Here is a 14,126-nt window from a genome sequence, read left to right as displayed (position 1 = left end):
GGGAAGAAGAACAAACTGGGGAGGAGGGTGGAGAGAATGGTGCGGCAATGAAGGAGTGAAAGCCCAGAATCCCTGTGAATGTTCATTGAAACTAATAAAATTTAATAATAAAAAAAAATTCAAACATTGAAGATAATAATGTGAATGAAATTCATTAAAAAATGTGAGAAATACATTTGCATAGATGAAGATATAAATTAGACCCAAACTGTGCTTGTCTGCCTCTGTGAGATTCTCCTGAAGACAAAAGGATTGGGTGTCTTAATTGGCATTAAGAGACCCCTGGAGACTGAGGAAGTGACTCCCTATTCATGTTTTGGCATGACGCTCTGCTTAACCCATTTACCTGTCTCTCCATCCAAGGACTTCAGAATCTACCTGTTCCTAATGCTTTTTCCTGCAGTTCCCTCCCCTAGCCTCCAGAGCCTGAGAGAAGCCCTGTAGGTTGAGGTTTCACAGGTCACAGCCTTTCCAACCACCTTTTCGTTTCCTTTTTTGGTTACTGGCTGCTGTCCTGGCTCCTTACCTCTGAGGAAACTAAGACCTTCAGGGTGGAAAATCCAGGCCTTTAGGCTTCGCCAGCTGTTGTCCAACAGGCTTAGGAAGTTGCATGGGCTGCAGTGTGCTTTTTTCTTTTCCTAATAACACAGGTGGTCAGCCCTCTAGGTCCCTTGCTATTCTAGGTCCTACGATTAACTTTGCTCCCCTCTTACCCATTGGGTAGGCAGGGTTGAGAGACCTAATTATTAGGCTGAGTTGGCAGTAAATAGATGACAGTGACAGAAGACTATCCTCTAGACCCACCTTCCCTGAGTGGAAGACCTTGGGACCAGGAGCTAGCCATAGTGAAGGAGAGAGAATACCTGCCCTGCCGGGACTACCAACTGTAAACACCTGGTCTAGTGGACTGCCTGCCATGCCCAGGCTTTCTAACGGGGGCACTGGCTGGCTTCACTATCCTAACTGTTGCCCCACCTTTTCTTTCATTGTGATCCTTTTCAGCAAGGAAGAGCAGCGTAATTGCATGATGATGATAAGACGTGTAAAACTGGTTCAGTGTACAGTCTCTAACAAAGTTAAGACAGGATTTCTGACCAGGGATAAATGATTTTATCCCAGTTTCTATAGTCATGCCAGTGCTGCTGCACCCATTTGTTCCACAACCTCTCCCAGGATTATACCAGATTTTTTGGCTGGCATGACACAGACAATGAGCCAATTCCACTTGTCCTTCGTCAGTGTAGCCAGACCTCCCACCTGGTAGCTGGTACCCAGCCTCTGGGCAATGATGCTGCTAGCTGCCAAGCCCTTGACAGCATTCACATGGAGGACTTCATTATGGTCGTTCCTTGACACTGATGACTGAATGTTCAATGCCTTTTCTTTTCTCTCCACCCTGTGAGGTGTCTGTCTTCTGCACAGCCACTCTTAGCACCTCTTTTCATGAGCAATGTATAGCATTTTACTTGCCGCTGAATCTGTTAAAGAGCACACTGACCAAGAGGGTCTCAGGGTTCAGCCAAATGTTCTTCATTAGAGACATAAGTGAAAACCATCAGACGTGACATGTGTAATGTAATATGGCTTGTTTTCTAGCCAGATATATCCCTCTTCCCCTCTTTTTTGTTTTGTAGATCACAGTATTTAAAACCATTTCTTTTAAAGTGGCTTGACTTGGGTTTTCATAATGCAGTGAAGTATGAAATGGGAAGAGAGAGGCTTAGTTTCTGTCCATGGTATACCCAACAGACTAGATGAATTCAGGCTTTTGGGGTGTGTCACTGTCTTGTGAGGTGGGGCAGGATAGACAGGAAGTCTTCTTTTGTCATGGCCCAAGGGGTGGTCTCGGTCTGTCATCAACATCAGAGCCTTATTAACTTGGAAACATCTGTGTTTTGTTTTTTAGGTGATTGAAGTGTATGACTTGACTAAAGTAAAGTTAAAATATTGGTAAGTTTTCTCCCTGCTGCTGTATGTCACACTTGGCACAGATCTTTGTCTTCTGTGCTCAATCAATAAGGTATTCACATCTTAAGCAGACCAAGATTACAGACCTATGCTATGATTTCTTGAGACAAACCCCAAGTCTGAGGAAGGGACATAAGCTTCATATAATACTGTGCTGTGTATTAAACCACTTCACGTGTGTATCTTCTTTTTTAATCCTCAAAATAGAGCAGGTCCTGAGCTCAGGTGATATGTAGTCTCCAACCCTTCCTCTCTTAGCACCTCTTTTCTTGAGCAGAAGAAATGTATCTGACTCCAGAGCCTTTCTAATGATAATGGCAAAGAGACCATCTTTTGGTCATAGATGTTTTAGACTTCATTATAGCAAAGTGCTGCTAACATCAAGAATTCCCCTTTCGGTAAGCCGCCTTAACCGGCTGCTGCTTCCCTTTTTGAGGGAGGGTGCAGAGCCTAACTCCCTGAGTAGACTTAAGCAACATCTACTGATGGACGAAGCAGTGGATGAGCTAATGTGTATTAGCACTGGCCCCTGCGGCTTTTAGATGTCTTGTTCTGAAATTGCTCTGGAGCGCTAGTGTCCGTAGGAGGCTTTTTGGCATCAAACCTCAAGATTAGGCTTCTCTACCTTCTTTTTAAAATAAGAATTCTGAGTCCAGAGTCATTTTGTCCAAGATTTTAATTACAGTTTCACCACTTACTATAACTTAGGGCAAGTCACTTAACCTCTTTGATCTTGCTTTCTCATCAGAGAAATGAGGCTTCAGGGCTGTTAGGTAAATTATGTGAGATTATGCTGGTAAGACATGTAGAACGACACCTGACTGGATTTTATATTCGTTTGTGGTTTGTTTTGTTAAAAAGAAGTATTTCATAAAACATGTTGTTAGGTGCTAATCGAGTTGACTAAGACTCAGAGTGACCCTGTGAACAACAGTCTGAATCTTGCCCTATCTTGCCCGCTCTCATGATCTCTGATATGCCCAAGCCCATTGTTACCACATCTGTCCATCATGTTGAGGGCCTTCGGCTCTTTCTCTGACCCTCCACCTTTCCCAGCATGATCTCTTTTTTCCCAAGGACTGGCACTTCCTCACAACATGCACAAAGTTTGTGACATGAAATTGCACAGAAACTGTACGACTGATTTTTTAAAATTATTTTTAACTTTTGAGCTTTCTTGAAGTCAAAAGTTCCTTGTCTTCATATTCTTCATATGAGAGAATAAAGTAGTCTTTACTTTCCAACCCAGCTTAGTTTTTTTTATTGTCCCTTGTATGAGATCCCTCCCTTTCCATCCGACTCAGGCTCGGAGTCCTAGCTCATCTCCATGGCAAGGAGACATGTCATCTTGCTAGGATACACCCTTCCTCTTAAGGGTGTCGGTTGCTTTTCTAAGTTTCTTTTCAAGCTAAACCACTAGTCCTCCTCTGGAAGAATACACCAGTTCTTTTCTCCTGGCCGTTCTTTTTCCAAGTCTCCATGCCATACTGAGTTTGAGAATGCCATGGGGCTGACACTAGTTGTTGCTTTCTTTTTTCTGTACTGTACCTGTTCACAAATGTCTTAGAAACCCACGGAAGATAACTGTTTATCACGTTCATAAGAATTTACCTCATTAAATCTCTTATTTTAAAATTTTTTAACTTTTATTTTGAAATCATTGTAGAGTTACTGTGTTTTAATAATTAATAACTTCTTCAGCCATAATCACCTATGATCCATAAGCCCATTCGTGTGATGCCTGGTATTAAAAAGTCCTTTTTTTTTTCTTCAGTGGTGTGCATTTTAACTCTCAGGCCATACCTCCCACCATTGAGCAGATTGACCAGTCTTTTGGCGCAACTCACCCAGGAGGTAAGCTAAGTCCATCTGATTTCTTCTGGTCATCAGTAGTGGCACACAGTGACACAGTCCTTGTCCCACCTCCAGAGCCAGATTCCCATAGAGTTTTGGGCTTGGTCCTTGGATATGAGAGGCAAGCTTAGTTTAACCTGAGAAGTCAGTTCAGAAATGAGACTCGAGGAAGTTGTCAACAGTCATTACTCTCTGCCAGGCTGCTTAAGTTCGCGACTTCAGGAGCCAGTCAACTGTTTCTTTTTCACTCCCTCCCCACTCCCACAGTGTACAACTCTGCTGAGCAGCTCTTCCACCTCAACTTCAGAGGACTGTCCTTCTCATTTCAGTTAGACTCGTGGACTGAGGCTCCCAAGTACGAGGTTAGCCTTCACTTTTATTCTGTACTCGTTTACCCCATTCCAGTTCCCAGATGGTCAGCAAGGCTTAGGTGAGAAGGGGTTGAGGGGAGGAGAGGTTAAATAAGCCTGGTTTCATTATCTTGGAATTTTTCAGAGGCCAGTTGGGTGGGTGGGAGTTGGAGAGGAAGAGCAAGACCCAGGATGCCATTTTGTTCCCGCTGCAGCGTGAGGGAGGGCAGGCTCGCTTCTCAAAGACCAGTCCTGTCCTCCTTTGCCTTAAAGCTCCAGATCACTGGGTTGTTTTCTTAGTTATCTAGAATATGACAGTTTTAACCTTTATTTTCAGTTTCCTATTACTGGTGTCAGTGTTTCATTCATCTTCAAAGGCAGTAACATCTATAGGGTTATGAAAATAGCTTTTCATAGGTTTACATCTTTAAAAAAATACCAAAAAAACCAAACAAAAAATTCCTACATCATCTTCTGATAAAAGAAAGGAAAACTAAGAATTAAGGTGAACTTGCACAGTGGATTGAATTTATTGACTTGGAGCCAGGTTTATCACATCACTGCTTGAAGACTGAGTACTTGAGTCATGTGACCTGCAGTGTGCCCTTAATAAAACATGTCTTGTGTTTGCAGCCCAATTTTGCCCATGGCCTAGCTTCTCTGCAGATTCCTCACGGAGCGACTGTGAAACGAATGTACATCTATAGTGGCAATAGCTTACAGGATACCAAGTAAGTGAGGGAGTTCATGGGCTTCTTGCTGAGACCAGGGGCTTCCCTGCAAGAGAGACAAAGCCTCTTCTCATTCTTTGCCTTCACCCAGGGCTCCTGTGATGCCCCTGAGCTGTTTCCTGGGCAATGTGTACGCTGAGAGTGTAGATGTTCTTCGCGATGGAACTGGACCCTCAGGTTTACGACTTCGCCTACTTGCTGCAGGTCAGTTACTGGTTTTGTGGGCTCCCCATTGCACCCACACCCATATTGTTATTATTGTTACTGAGTTTTGACTCACAGGTTGACCCTCTAACAGGTTTTTAGAGGCTTATGGAAGATTGCGTATCTTTCTTCCACAGAACAGTTAGTGGATTCAAACCATTTGCCTTTAGGTTAGCACCACAACTTCTTACCCGCTAGGCCACCAGGGCTCCCTACACCCATGTTGAGAAATTCTAAAGTCTCACATGTTTAGAGATAAAATTCGTAGGAGATAAGTTGTACAGATATTTATAATTAAAGTCTTTATTTAAATATATAGCAGCTTCCCTCATATGCTTACATATGCTGTGTGTTAATGTTAACTTTGCAGTGGTTTCCCAGTTTATTTCTTGGGAATGTATCATGTAGGCTGCAGTATTGTCCATTCTCTCCTTTTCTACCTTTAATGCCCAGTTTTCAAGGAAGCAGGCAGAAGGACTCATTGAATTTTGGTTCAGCTCCTCTCTGCTGAGAGTTTTGCTGACCATAAACAAGAAGGGGCTGCTGCCTGCAGTAGCTCCATGCCTCTTGTGGCTTTCTCCTGCCATGAGGAATTTCAGCTGCTTCAGTCTTCAGGTTGTGATTACTATAAGGAAGAAGTTGCCTGTGGATAGTGAGAACTAGAAGCAGACTTGTGAACCTCAGAGAGAAGGTATTAAAAATAGTTCTGTAAATTAATCCATTTGTCTATGGTCAATTGATAATTCAGCAAGAAAACAGACCTATCAAATGAGGAAATGACAACCTCTTCAACCAATGGTGCTGGCAAAACGAGACTACTGCCTGCAGAAAGTTGAAGCAGGATGTGCACCTCTCACCATAGCCAAAACAACTCAGTGAGGATCAGAGCCTAGGGCTAAAGCCCAAAGCCTATCATAAAGATCTTAAGAGACAAAGTAGGACCAAGCTTAGAGGGCCTAGCTTAGAGGGTATAAAAAAGGCTGACAACCAGAAATACACAACCAGGAGAGGATAAAATTAATGAATGGGACCTTCTAAAGGTGGGTGCATCAAAACATTTTCCAACGCAGTGGAAAGAAAACCTACTGACTGGGAAAACCATTTAGCAATATCATTTCAGGCAAGAGTCTCATAACAAAAGTTTACAGACTTCTATAGGGCCTCCCAGTTATAAAATGGGCAAGATACATGGAAAGAACTTTCACAGAGGAAGATATTCAGATGGCCAATAGACACGTGAAGAAATGCTCAAATTCACTGACAGTAAGAAAGATGCAGATCTAAATCACAGTGAGATACCATCTCACCCCAGTAGCAGATGCAAAGTTTAATAGGACAGCAAGTAATAAATGTTGGAGAGGATGTAGAGAGATGGGAAAACTCTTACACACTGTTGGGATAGTAAAATGGTACAGCCACTCTGGAAGGCAGATTTACATTTCCTAAAAAAAGCCAAACATAGAAATTCCATATGATCCAACTATCCCATTACTTGGAATACACCCCAAGAAAATTAGAAATGAGACACAGATTTGTACGCCAATGTTCATGGTAGCATTCATTATTCACCATCCCAAGAATATAGAAACAGCCCAAATGTCCAACCACAATTGAATAGATTGAGTGATAAATTCTCATACATTTACATGATGGAATACAACACAGCATGCAGGAACAGTGATTTTGAAAATTACCACCTAACTTGGGAGGGACTGAAGAGCATTATGGTAAAGGAACTAACTCAGTCCCGTAAGGATAAATACTGTATAAGACTGTTATTGTAGAAATGGAAAGATAACGGGTCTGAGGATCCAAGGGAGGGAAGGTAAGGGCAGGAGTAAGGATGGGCAGGGGGTAATCATAGGGTCTCACAATTTGATGGGTAGAAGGAGGGAAAGGTAAAGATAATGGGAAAGATCTGGTATGAAAAACAGTGTATACAAACTTGGTAAGCAAACCAGTATAAAATAAAAATTTATTTAAAGAAGAAAAAAAATAGTTCCTTAGTTTCTGTCTCCTCAGAACCTGAAAAGTAGTGCACAGTTATATACTTCACAGCACTTTATGCTCTGCTTGTGATCTTCATTAGACTGTAAGCTTCCTGTGGGCAGACTATCTGTGTTGAGCCCTGGTGGCAAGATGTGTCTGCTTGCATGCCAAGCTCAGCCAGGCTGGTAAGGCAACAGGTAACCAGTGGCCACTCTACTGCCTTCTGAGTCTCTGGGCTGCAAGGATCTCCAACTTGTCCAGAAACTTGACCCACCTCTCTCTTGTTTTCTACAGGCTGTGGGCCCAGCCTGTTGGCAGATGCCAAGATGCGAGTATTTGAGCGTTCAGTGTATTTTGGTGATTCCTGCCAAGATGTTCTTAGCATGCTTGGCTCTCCACACAAGGTCTTCTATAAGTCAGAAGATAAGGTAAGGAAATGATAACAGAATGAATAGGCATCTCTCCCCCCCCCTTCCCTAAGTCAGCACTAATTTAATATTGAGTAAATATAAACTGCTGTTTCCCTCTTAGACTCTGTCCAGTTAAAAGCTAATGGAGACGTATCAGGCAGATCAAACTGCCCTGCCTTTGTTCTTGTGCAAAGGCCCTGAGTTTCCTTGGAGACAAGAGTCTAGTCCTTTATCACCTGTAGCTGGCCCCCCTTTCCTACATTGATTGGCACTAGAGCCAAGACTTCCCTCATACTTGCTCACCCAATAGTGTAACATTATATAAGGAGCACAGTTTGTAGATTTTTAGTCAATCTTAAGAGCTGTATGAAAGGCTTGCATTTTAATTCATTGTTGTTTTTCCCCAACAGATGAAAATCCATTCTCCCTCCCCTCACAAGCAAGTCCCATCCAAGTGCAATGACTACTTTTTTAACTACTTTACTCTTGGGGTGGTAAGTGGGGCTTCCTTGGAGACACATTCCATTTTTGTGGGTAAGGGCATAGGTCTGGTGGGCACGCCTGTATGTACAAATGCAGCTGCGTCTATGCTCAGGGCATCAGGGACTCTAAATTTCAGCTGCGTTTGCCCAGTAATATTTTGTGTAGACACCCAAGAGCAGATCTTTTCTGCCACTAAGATGGCTCCCTGGTGTGCTCAGCTTCTTTCCTTAGGGAACACTCGTCACATACTGAGACTCTGGAGGTTAAGATGTACGCGTGCAGGTTAAGATGTATGCGAACAGCCCATTTGTAGAGCACACGACCCTCTTCTGGCATTGGAAAACAGGGAGATTAAAAAGGAAACAATCAGAGACAATGAGAGTGTGCTTATCTTTTTTAGGGGGTCACTCCAGAGACAGCTCTGTGCTCTGACTTAGGGTGATGGGTGGAGATGGTAGCCACCACCAGCACTAGCAGTCCAACTGGTGGATAGGACGCAGGTATGAGAAACGATTGTGTATGCACGGCGCCAGTGGGATGTATTTCAGGGCATAGCTGCCCAGGACCTTGGATCTTAACAACATGTGAACCTACTCGAGTCCTGAGATAGAAAATACTTTGGTGATACAGTGGCACAGTGAGGTACTCGGAGATAGGAGACCAGGTCTACCCATATGGTGAAACGGGGTCTCTACTCAGATAGAATGGAGACCAGGTCTGCCCATGTGGTGAAATGGGGTCTCGAGAAACAATGGGGAAGCATTGTATGCTCTCCCACTGTGTAGGATGGTGGTGGGAGAAAATGGCCCTGTGCAAGGTGGACCTCTGAGTTTGAGGTTTAGCAGTGAAAGATAAAAGGGGTCAGCCTGAATAGGAGGTAGTGTGGGTAGGAGGTGGAGTCAGAGGTAGCCTTGGGGTTAGAAGCCTGAGCAGCTGTCAAGATGTAAGCTGGGAAAGATCTGGGGGACAGGAAGTATTCACTAGGCATTCCAGATCTGAATCCTGATGAGAGGTTTGCCTGGAGTTCTTGTTCTAGTGGTTCCCCACCCCTCCAGAGAGGATATAATGGAGGCCAAGAGGGTCTGCGGGTCATGGCATCAGAATGTGCAGGTACCTTGAGCCCCTGAGGAATCAGGTGACACCTGAATCTTCTTGGTAGCCTTCAAGCCACAGTCTGTACTTGTTATTCTGTGACAGATACTTGTTGGGAAGTTACCCTGCCATGTTCTAGGCCCCAAGCAGTGGGAGCCATAGTCTCCTGGGCTTGCCACATCTCCTGGTCCACAGTTTGTGGTGGAATGAATACCTGTAGGTGACTGAGTCCCCTGACTGAAGATGCCCAATGGAGGCTGCCTCTCCTCAGCTAGCCCCTTGACTATTCCTTAGGAGAAACCGAAATCCATTGTCTCCAGACATCCCCGCTGTGGAATGGGAATCCCCAGGTGAACATTGGGAAGGCTCTAGTCCTGCCTTGGTAACCTTCCCTACTTGACCACCTTTGTTTTCTGTCCTAGGACATACTTTTTGATGCAAATACACACAAAGTAAAGAAGTTTGTCTTACATACCAATTACCCTGGGCATTATAATTTTAACATGTGAGTATACCTGTACCTGCCCTATAAGAAGTGAACACCCTGGGGGATTGCGTACCAATGAGGGCGTTTTTCTTTTGTGTTTGAAGGAGAGGAGCAAACGGGGGGTGGGGGGGTGTGTGTGTGTGCAACAATGAATGAATGGAATTCCAAAATCTCTGTAGATGTTCATTGAAATGAAAAATAAAGAAGTTAAAAAAAAAAAGTGAACACCTGAGGGGAGAGTGGGCTTTAGATGTTCACTAAGTAATTACACCTGAGTGCTCGCTATTGCATAAGCATGGACCTGTTTTCCTGAGGTTTTTGTTAGGACTATGGCACAGGCTCAATACCTTATAAGGGTGTAAGTCTAGGAAGGGTCATGTCTTCTCCAAGGGGATAAAGTCTTCAGACCCTGGGGCCAGGCCCGTTTCTGTTTGCCCTCAGAGCCTAAATCTGTCCTTCCCCCAGTGAATGCTGTTAGGGCACCAAAGTCAAGGCTTTGGGCAGCTCAGTGCATTTGATTCTGTTTTTTCCGGATGGAAAGAATAGGGTCAGGGATCCTCAGGTGTCCTGGGAGGCCTGGTCTTTATTCTGTCTGCCTTTTCTCTCTAGTTACCACCGCTGTGAGTTCAAGATCCCACTAGCCATAAAGAAAGGTGAGTAGTGAATGCCTTCAAGGAAAGGAAGGGTTGGAAGGTCATTCTCTTACTCCAGGAGGGACAGTCCGAGAGGCTACTGGTGGTTGGGTGTGGAGCCTTTGACGCCCTGGTTCAGCCCACAGCCTTAGCTTCTCTAGGTTAGGTCTCTGGTTCTAAGTCTGTTATCTTTTTAAAGGCCTTAAAAGTCTTTTCCTGTGATTATGGAATTGCTGGCCCCTGGACATTTTCCTGCCCACAGATGATCATCCAGGTGCCCCTAGGTTGTCCTTGGTGAATGGTAATTGCTCCCATTTTCAGGTGGTTTGGCTTATTCTGCCCACCTCCCTCGGCCCTCCACCTCTTCTACATGAGCTCTCAGGCAACCTGTCTGTGCTTCCTTTACCATCAGACCTCAGTGCAAAAGTTGGCCAGTTCTGCATTCGGCCTAGGGCTGAGCTATTTATTTGAACAAGTGTGGACCAGCTCTCAATTGCCCCTGGTATTCTTTTTTTAGAAAACACAGATGGTCAGACAGAAACCTGTACAACCTACAGCAAGGTGAGCTACTACCACTCTCCCACCTGACCCAGCATTCGACTGAGGGGAGTGTGGACCTGCCAGTGGTCACAGCCTTGTTCAAGTCCCCACTAACCTCCGGCTGTTCCCTGTTCCTCTTACAGTGGGACAACATCCAGGAGCTCCTGGGCCACCCTGTGGAGAAGCCTGTGGTCCTGCACAGGTGAGGGGAGCAGTTCTAGTCCCTGCTCCCACAGCCCAGGGAATTGAGCTGGGTACTGCTTCAAATTACACATGTTGTTCATGTTATTGCCACAAACATACTTCCTCCCTACCCTGACTGCCTACTGTTCTGTATTGTTACTTGTGACAGAGGGATTATCCCCTAGGAATATCTCCCCTCTCCCCACTCTTCTGCATGGATATTAAGGGGGTACCTTTTACTAGGTCACCTGGACTTTTTCCTCATCAAGGTTGCTGCTACTCCATACCCCCATTTCTGATTGCTATACTACCTAAATCAGCACCCTTTACTTAATAAGGCCTGCGCTGGTGTTCTATGTCAGGTTTGGCTATGTAGGATTCATAGCTGAGTACCACTTCCTTGGACCTCGAGGGCCTTTTGGGGATTGGGTGCAGCCCCCATCCTGAAAGACATTGGAAGCTGGCCTTGGCTCTAATTCTGGTTTCTCTGTCCTCAGGTCATCCTCCCCAAACAACACCAATCCATTTGGCTCCACATTCTGCTTTGGTCTTCAGCGGATGATCTTTGAGGTAAGCCTGGAGCCCTAGAGATATGCTGACTTAGGGGTCAGTGGTCATGGCAAGGACAGGCAAGTGATTGAGGAAGGCCTAACTGCCGTGCTAGTCAGGTTAATGAGTGAACGATCAGAAATGGTGTTGGGGAAATGCAGGGCCATGGAGGCTAAAGCAGTGGTTTGTATCCAAGATGAGAGGTAACTGAAGTCCCATCCTTCTATATGAAAACATGGGTGCAGAGGGGTAGGGAACCACAGGTAAGTTAGCGCTCAGCCCAGGGATGCTGGGGGCTTGACGTGTCCAGTACTGTGGTGAGGGGCTGCAGAGGCTTCACCAGCTCAGAGGAAGAATGAGTTGCCTCTGTTTCCCCTTCTGGATGTCCGACCTTCTTGGCTGTTCCGAAGACCTAGACAGATGGATATGGTAAAGGACATGTGTCCCATGAGGAGAAGGCTGAGGCCTTGGGGGCAGAAGTGGCTTTAAGCATAGCTGAAGTATTGATAGTTGGGACACTTAGGCTTGTGTGCATCTATATCTTGTGCACAATCCATGGCTTTGTACCCAGGTCTTCACAAGGCAATCTGCAGTCAGTCTCAATATGGTAGTTTGGGTCTGGCCTCTGTCTGCCCCTCCCCTTTGACCCACTGTATTCTTCTCACACCAGGTCATGCAAAATAACCACATTGCCTCAGTGACCCTGTACGGCCCACCTCGGCCTGGTGCCCACCTGAGAACAGCAGAACTCTCCTAGGGGCACCACTATGTGTCCCTCTTCCCTATGGAACTGTGCACCATATCTTGCTCAGTGGGCCTCCGTGTGCCACCCTGGACACCTTTCTTGGACACCTTGCCAGTGTTGAAGGGCTGTTGTGATACCCTGAGGTGGGCCTTGGGTGTGCTGAGGGCCCGCTTATTCCTCTGTCCATCCTCAGCCTGCAGGCACCAACCAGCAGGAGAAACTGATTGCAAAGAGAAGCACAAACTCTGAGCCTTGATATCTGGACCCAGGAACTCAACTAACACGAGGAGGCAGGGTACTGTCACCCCTGACCTACACACATTGGGAAAGTTGGGTTCTTTCTGTGGCTGAGGACACAGACATCCAGGATGAGGACAAGAAGTCCTGCCTTTGGCCACACATTGCCACGTGACCCTTAAACCAAGCAGGTAGCATGTCCATAGTACTTGGTTGTGACATTTGCACTACATCCACTTTAGTTACTTGATGAGCTGGCTGGGGCCCATCTGGCTCACCTGCCCTTCCCGGTTCCTTTTCTTGCACGAACTCCCTGCCAGGCCCAGCAGGCACACTCAAGTGGTTTGAAACAGAGATTTCTACCCTCCAGGAATGTGCCCAGGCCTGGTCCTCTCCCTTCGTGGAGCCAGCCTTCATGGTCCCTGTGCCCCTGCTCTGCCCTTACCTGGCTGGTGGGGCTGCATGTTTTCATTCTGTTTGCCTCTTTTATTTGATGCCAAAGTTTTAGCCAAAGACATCTTCCTCCCTCTGTTCTAGTATTCTGTTCTGCACTGTGGGCTGGCTCCCTGCCCCTGCCTCAGCCCTGGGCAGTGTCCCCTGGCCGGGCCCTTTCCTGGCCCAAGGCCTCTGGGGGCTCAAGGAGGGCTGAGTCTGCTCAGCCTCTTCGTGGGTCTTGCTAAGGAAAGTAGCGTATGTGCTTTAAAAATATTAATCCTTTTGAAAAGAATTGAGGAGAGAAATGTATAATTTTATCCCATTTTTAATATTTTGGTCTAGCAACTTGTGATACATAGATGACAATTTTGTGAGTTTTTCAACTGTGTGTACAGATTTTTGTAAATATGACTCTTTTGTAATTAACTCATGTACAGCCTCATCCTGTATAGTCTAATGACAGACGCACAGGGGACCTGCCCTGGGCGCCTGTGGTTCCTGGGCCAGCAGCCAGGCTTGTGTGGCACTCTCATGACTTTGTGACTGACTGTGGTGTCTTCCCACTGAACCATGCCTGGCCAGAGACCCCCGACCCCGAGCATCCTGTGTCCGGGGCAGCCAGGACTGTTCATCAGCCTTCCTCATCTCTGTTCCCCCCCGGGAATAAAGCACCTATGCCCTCAGCAGCTGCTCACCATGTGCTGTTGCTGGGATGTTTGTACTAAAATAAGTGTAATGGTGTAAGTCTTTTATTAAAAAAAGGAAGTGACTGGAAAATAATTGAAGGTGAAGTTTTAGGGGGAAAGCATCCAGGAGACTGGCCTGTGAAGGACTAATAGCTGGACAGAACTGAGGATCCAGTTTGGAGTGACACGTGAGCAGCACACATGTCTTCAGGTGGGAGCCGCCCAGGAGAAAGGCCCCCATGGAGGGTCCAGACCAAGGAGAGCCGGGCACAGGAGCCCTGCCACCCTCCCCTGGCACACACCCACTTCTGGGAAGCCCGCCTCAGCCCTGTCCATCTCAAAGGGGTGGCGTTACACTGGTGCCAGACCAGTTCTGGGGAGTTGACCTGCAGGGGCCACGTTCCTCCCTTACGTGGGGTCCCATGTACACTAACCTGCTACCTGGTGGGATCCGAACAGCTCTGGTTAGAACCCGTTACACTGCACCAGTGAACGGAAAAGCCTTCCCTTCAAGGCTCCAACCTTTCGATTCTGGGTCCAAGTGAGGGGAG

The 14,126-nt window shown here is 46.1% G+C and overlaps 1 protein-coding gene across 1 annotated transcript in view; it reads left to right on the top strand.

The window, feature by feature from the left end:
- The window catches only part of LOC102852125 (chromosome unknown open reading frame, human C16orf70), a 26,480-nt gene extending 12,870 nt beyond the window's left edge, over positions 1–13,610 (top strand). Inside the window, exons 4-16 of the mRNA XM_006878706.1 lie at positions 1,907–1,950; positions 3,743–3,822; positions 4,090–4,184; positions 4,806–4,903; positions 4,995–5,107; positions 7,391–7,524; positions 7,917–8,000; positions 9,504–9,586; positions 10,178–10,221; positions 10,718–10,761; positions 10,884–10,942; positions 11,421–11,493; positions 12,143–13,610. Of these exons, the coding sequence (XP_006878768.1) occupies positions 1,907–1,950; positions 3,743–3,822; positions 4,090–4,184; positions 4,806–4,903; positions 4,995–5,107; positions 7,391–7,524; positions 7,917–8,000; positions 9,504–9,586; positions 10,178–10,221; positions 10,718–10,761; positions 10,884–10,942; positions 11,421–11,493; positions 12,143–12,229 (1,038 nt within the window). The 3' untranslated portion in view covers positions 12,230–13,610. The remainder of the gene's footprint in view (positions 1–1,906; positions 1,951–3,742; positions 3,823–4,089; positions 4,185–4,805; positions 4,904–4,994; positions 5,108–7,390; positions 7,525–7,916; positions 8,001–9,503; positions 9,587–10,177; positions 10,222–10,717; positions 10,762–10,883; positions 10,943–11,420; positions 11,494–12,142) is intronic.
- Positions 13,611–14,126: the final 516 nt, after the last annotated feature.

This window comes from Elephantulus edwardii, unplaced genomic scaffold (genome assembly GCF_000299155.1).
Source record: "Elephantulus edwardii isolate Elephantulus edwardi_28Jun2011 unplaced genomic scaffold, EleEdw1.0 scaffold00001, whole genome shotgun sequence".
Classification (NCBI taxonomy): Eukaryota; Metazoa; Chordata; class Mammalia; order Macroscelidea; family Macroscelididae; genus Elephantulus; species Elephantulus edwardii.
The sequence above is the reverse complement of the archived record's forward strand: the minus strand, read 5'-3'. Positions and strand labels throughout refer to the sequence as shown.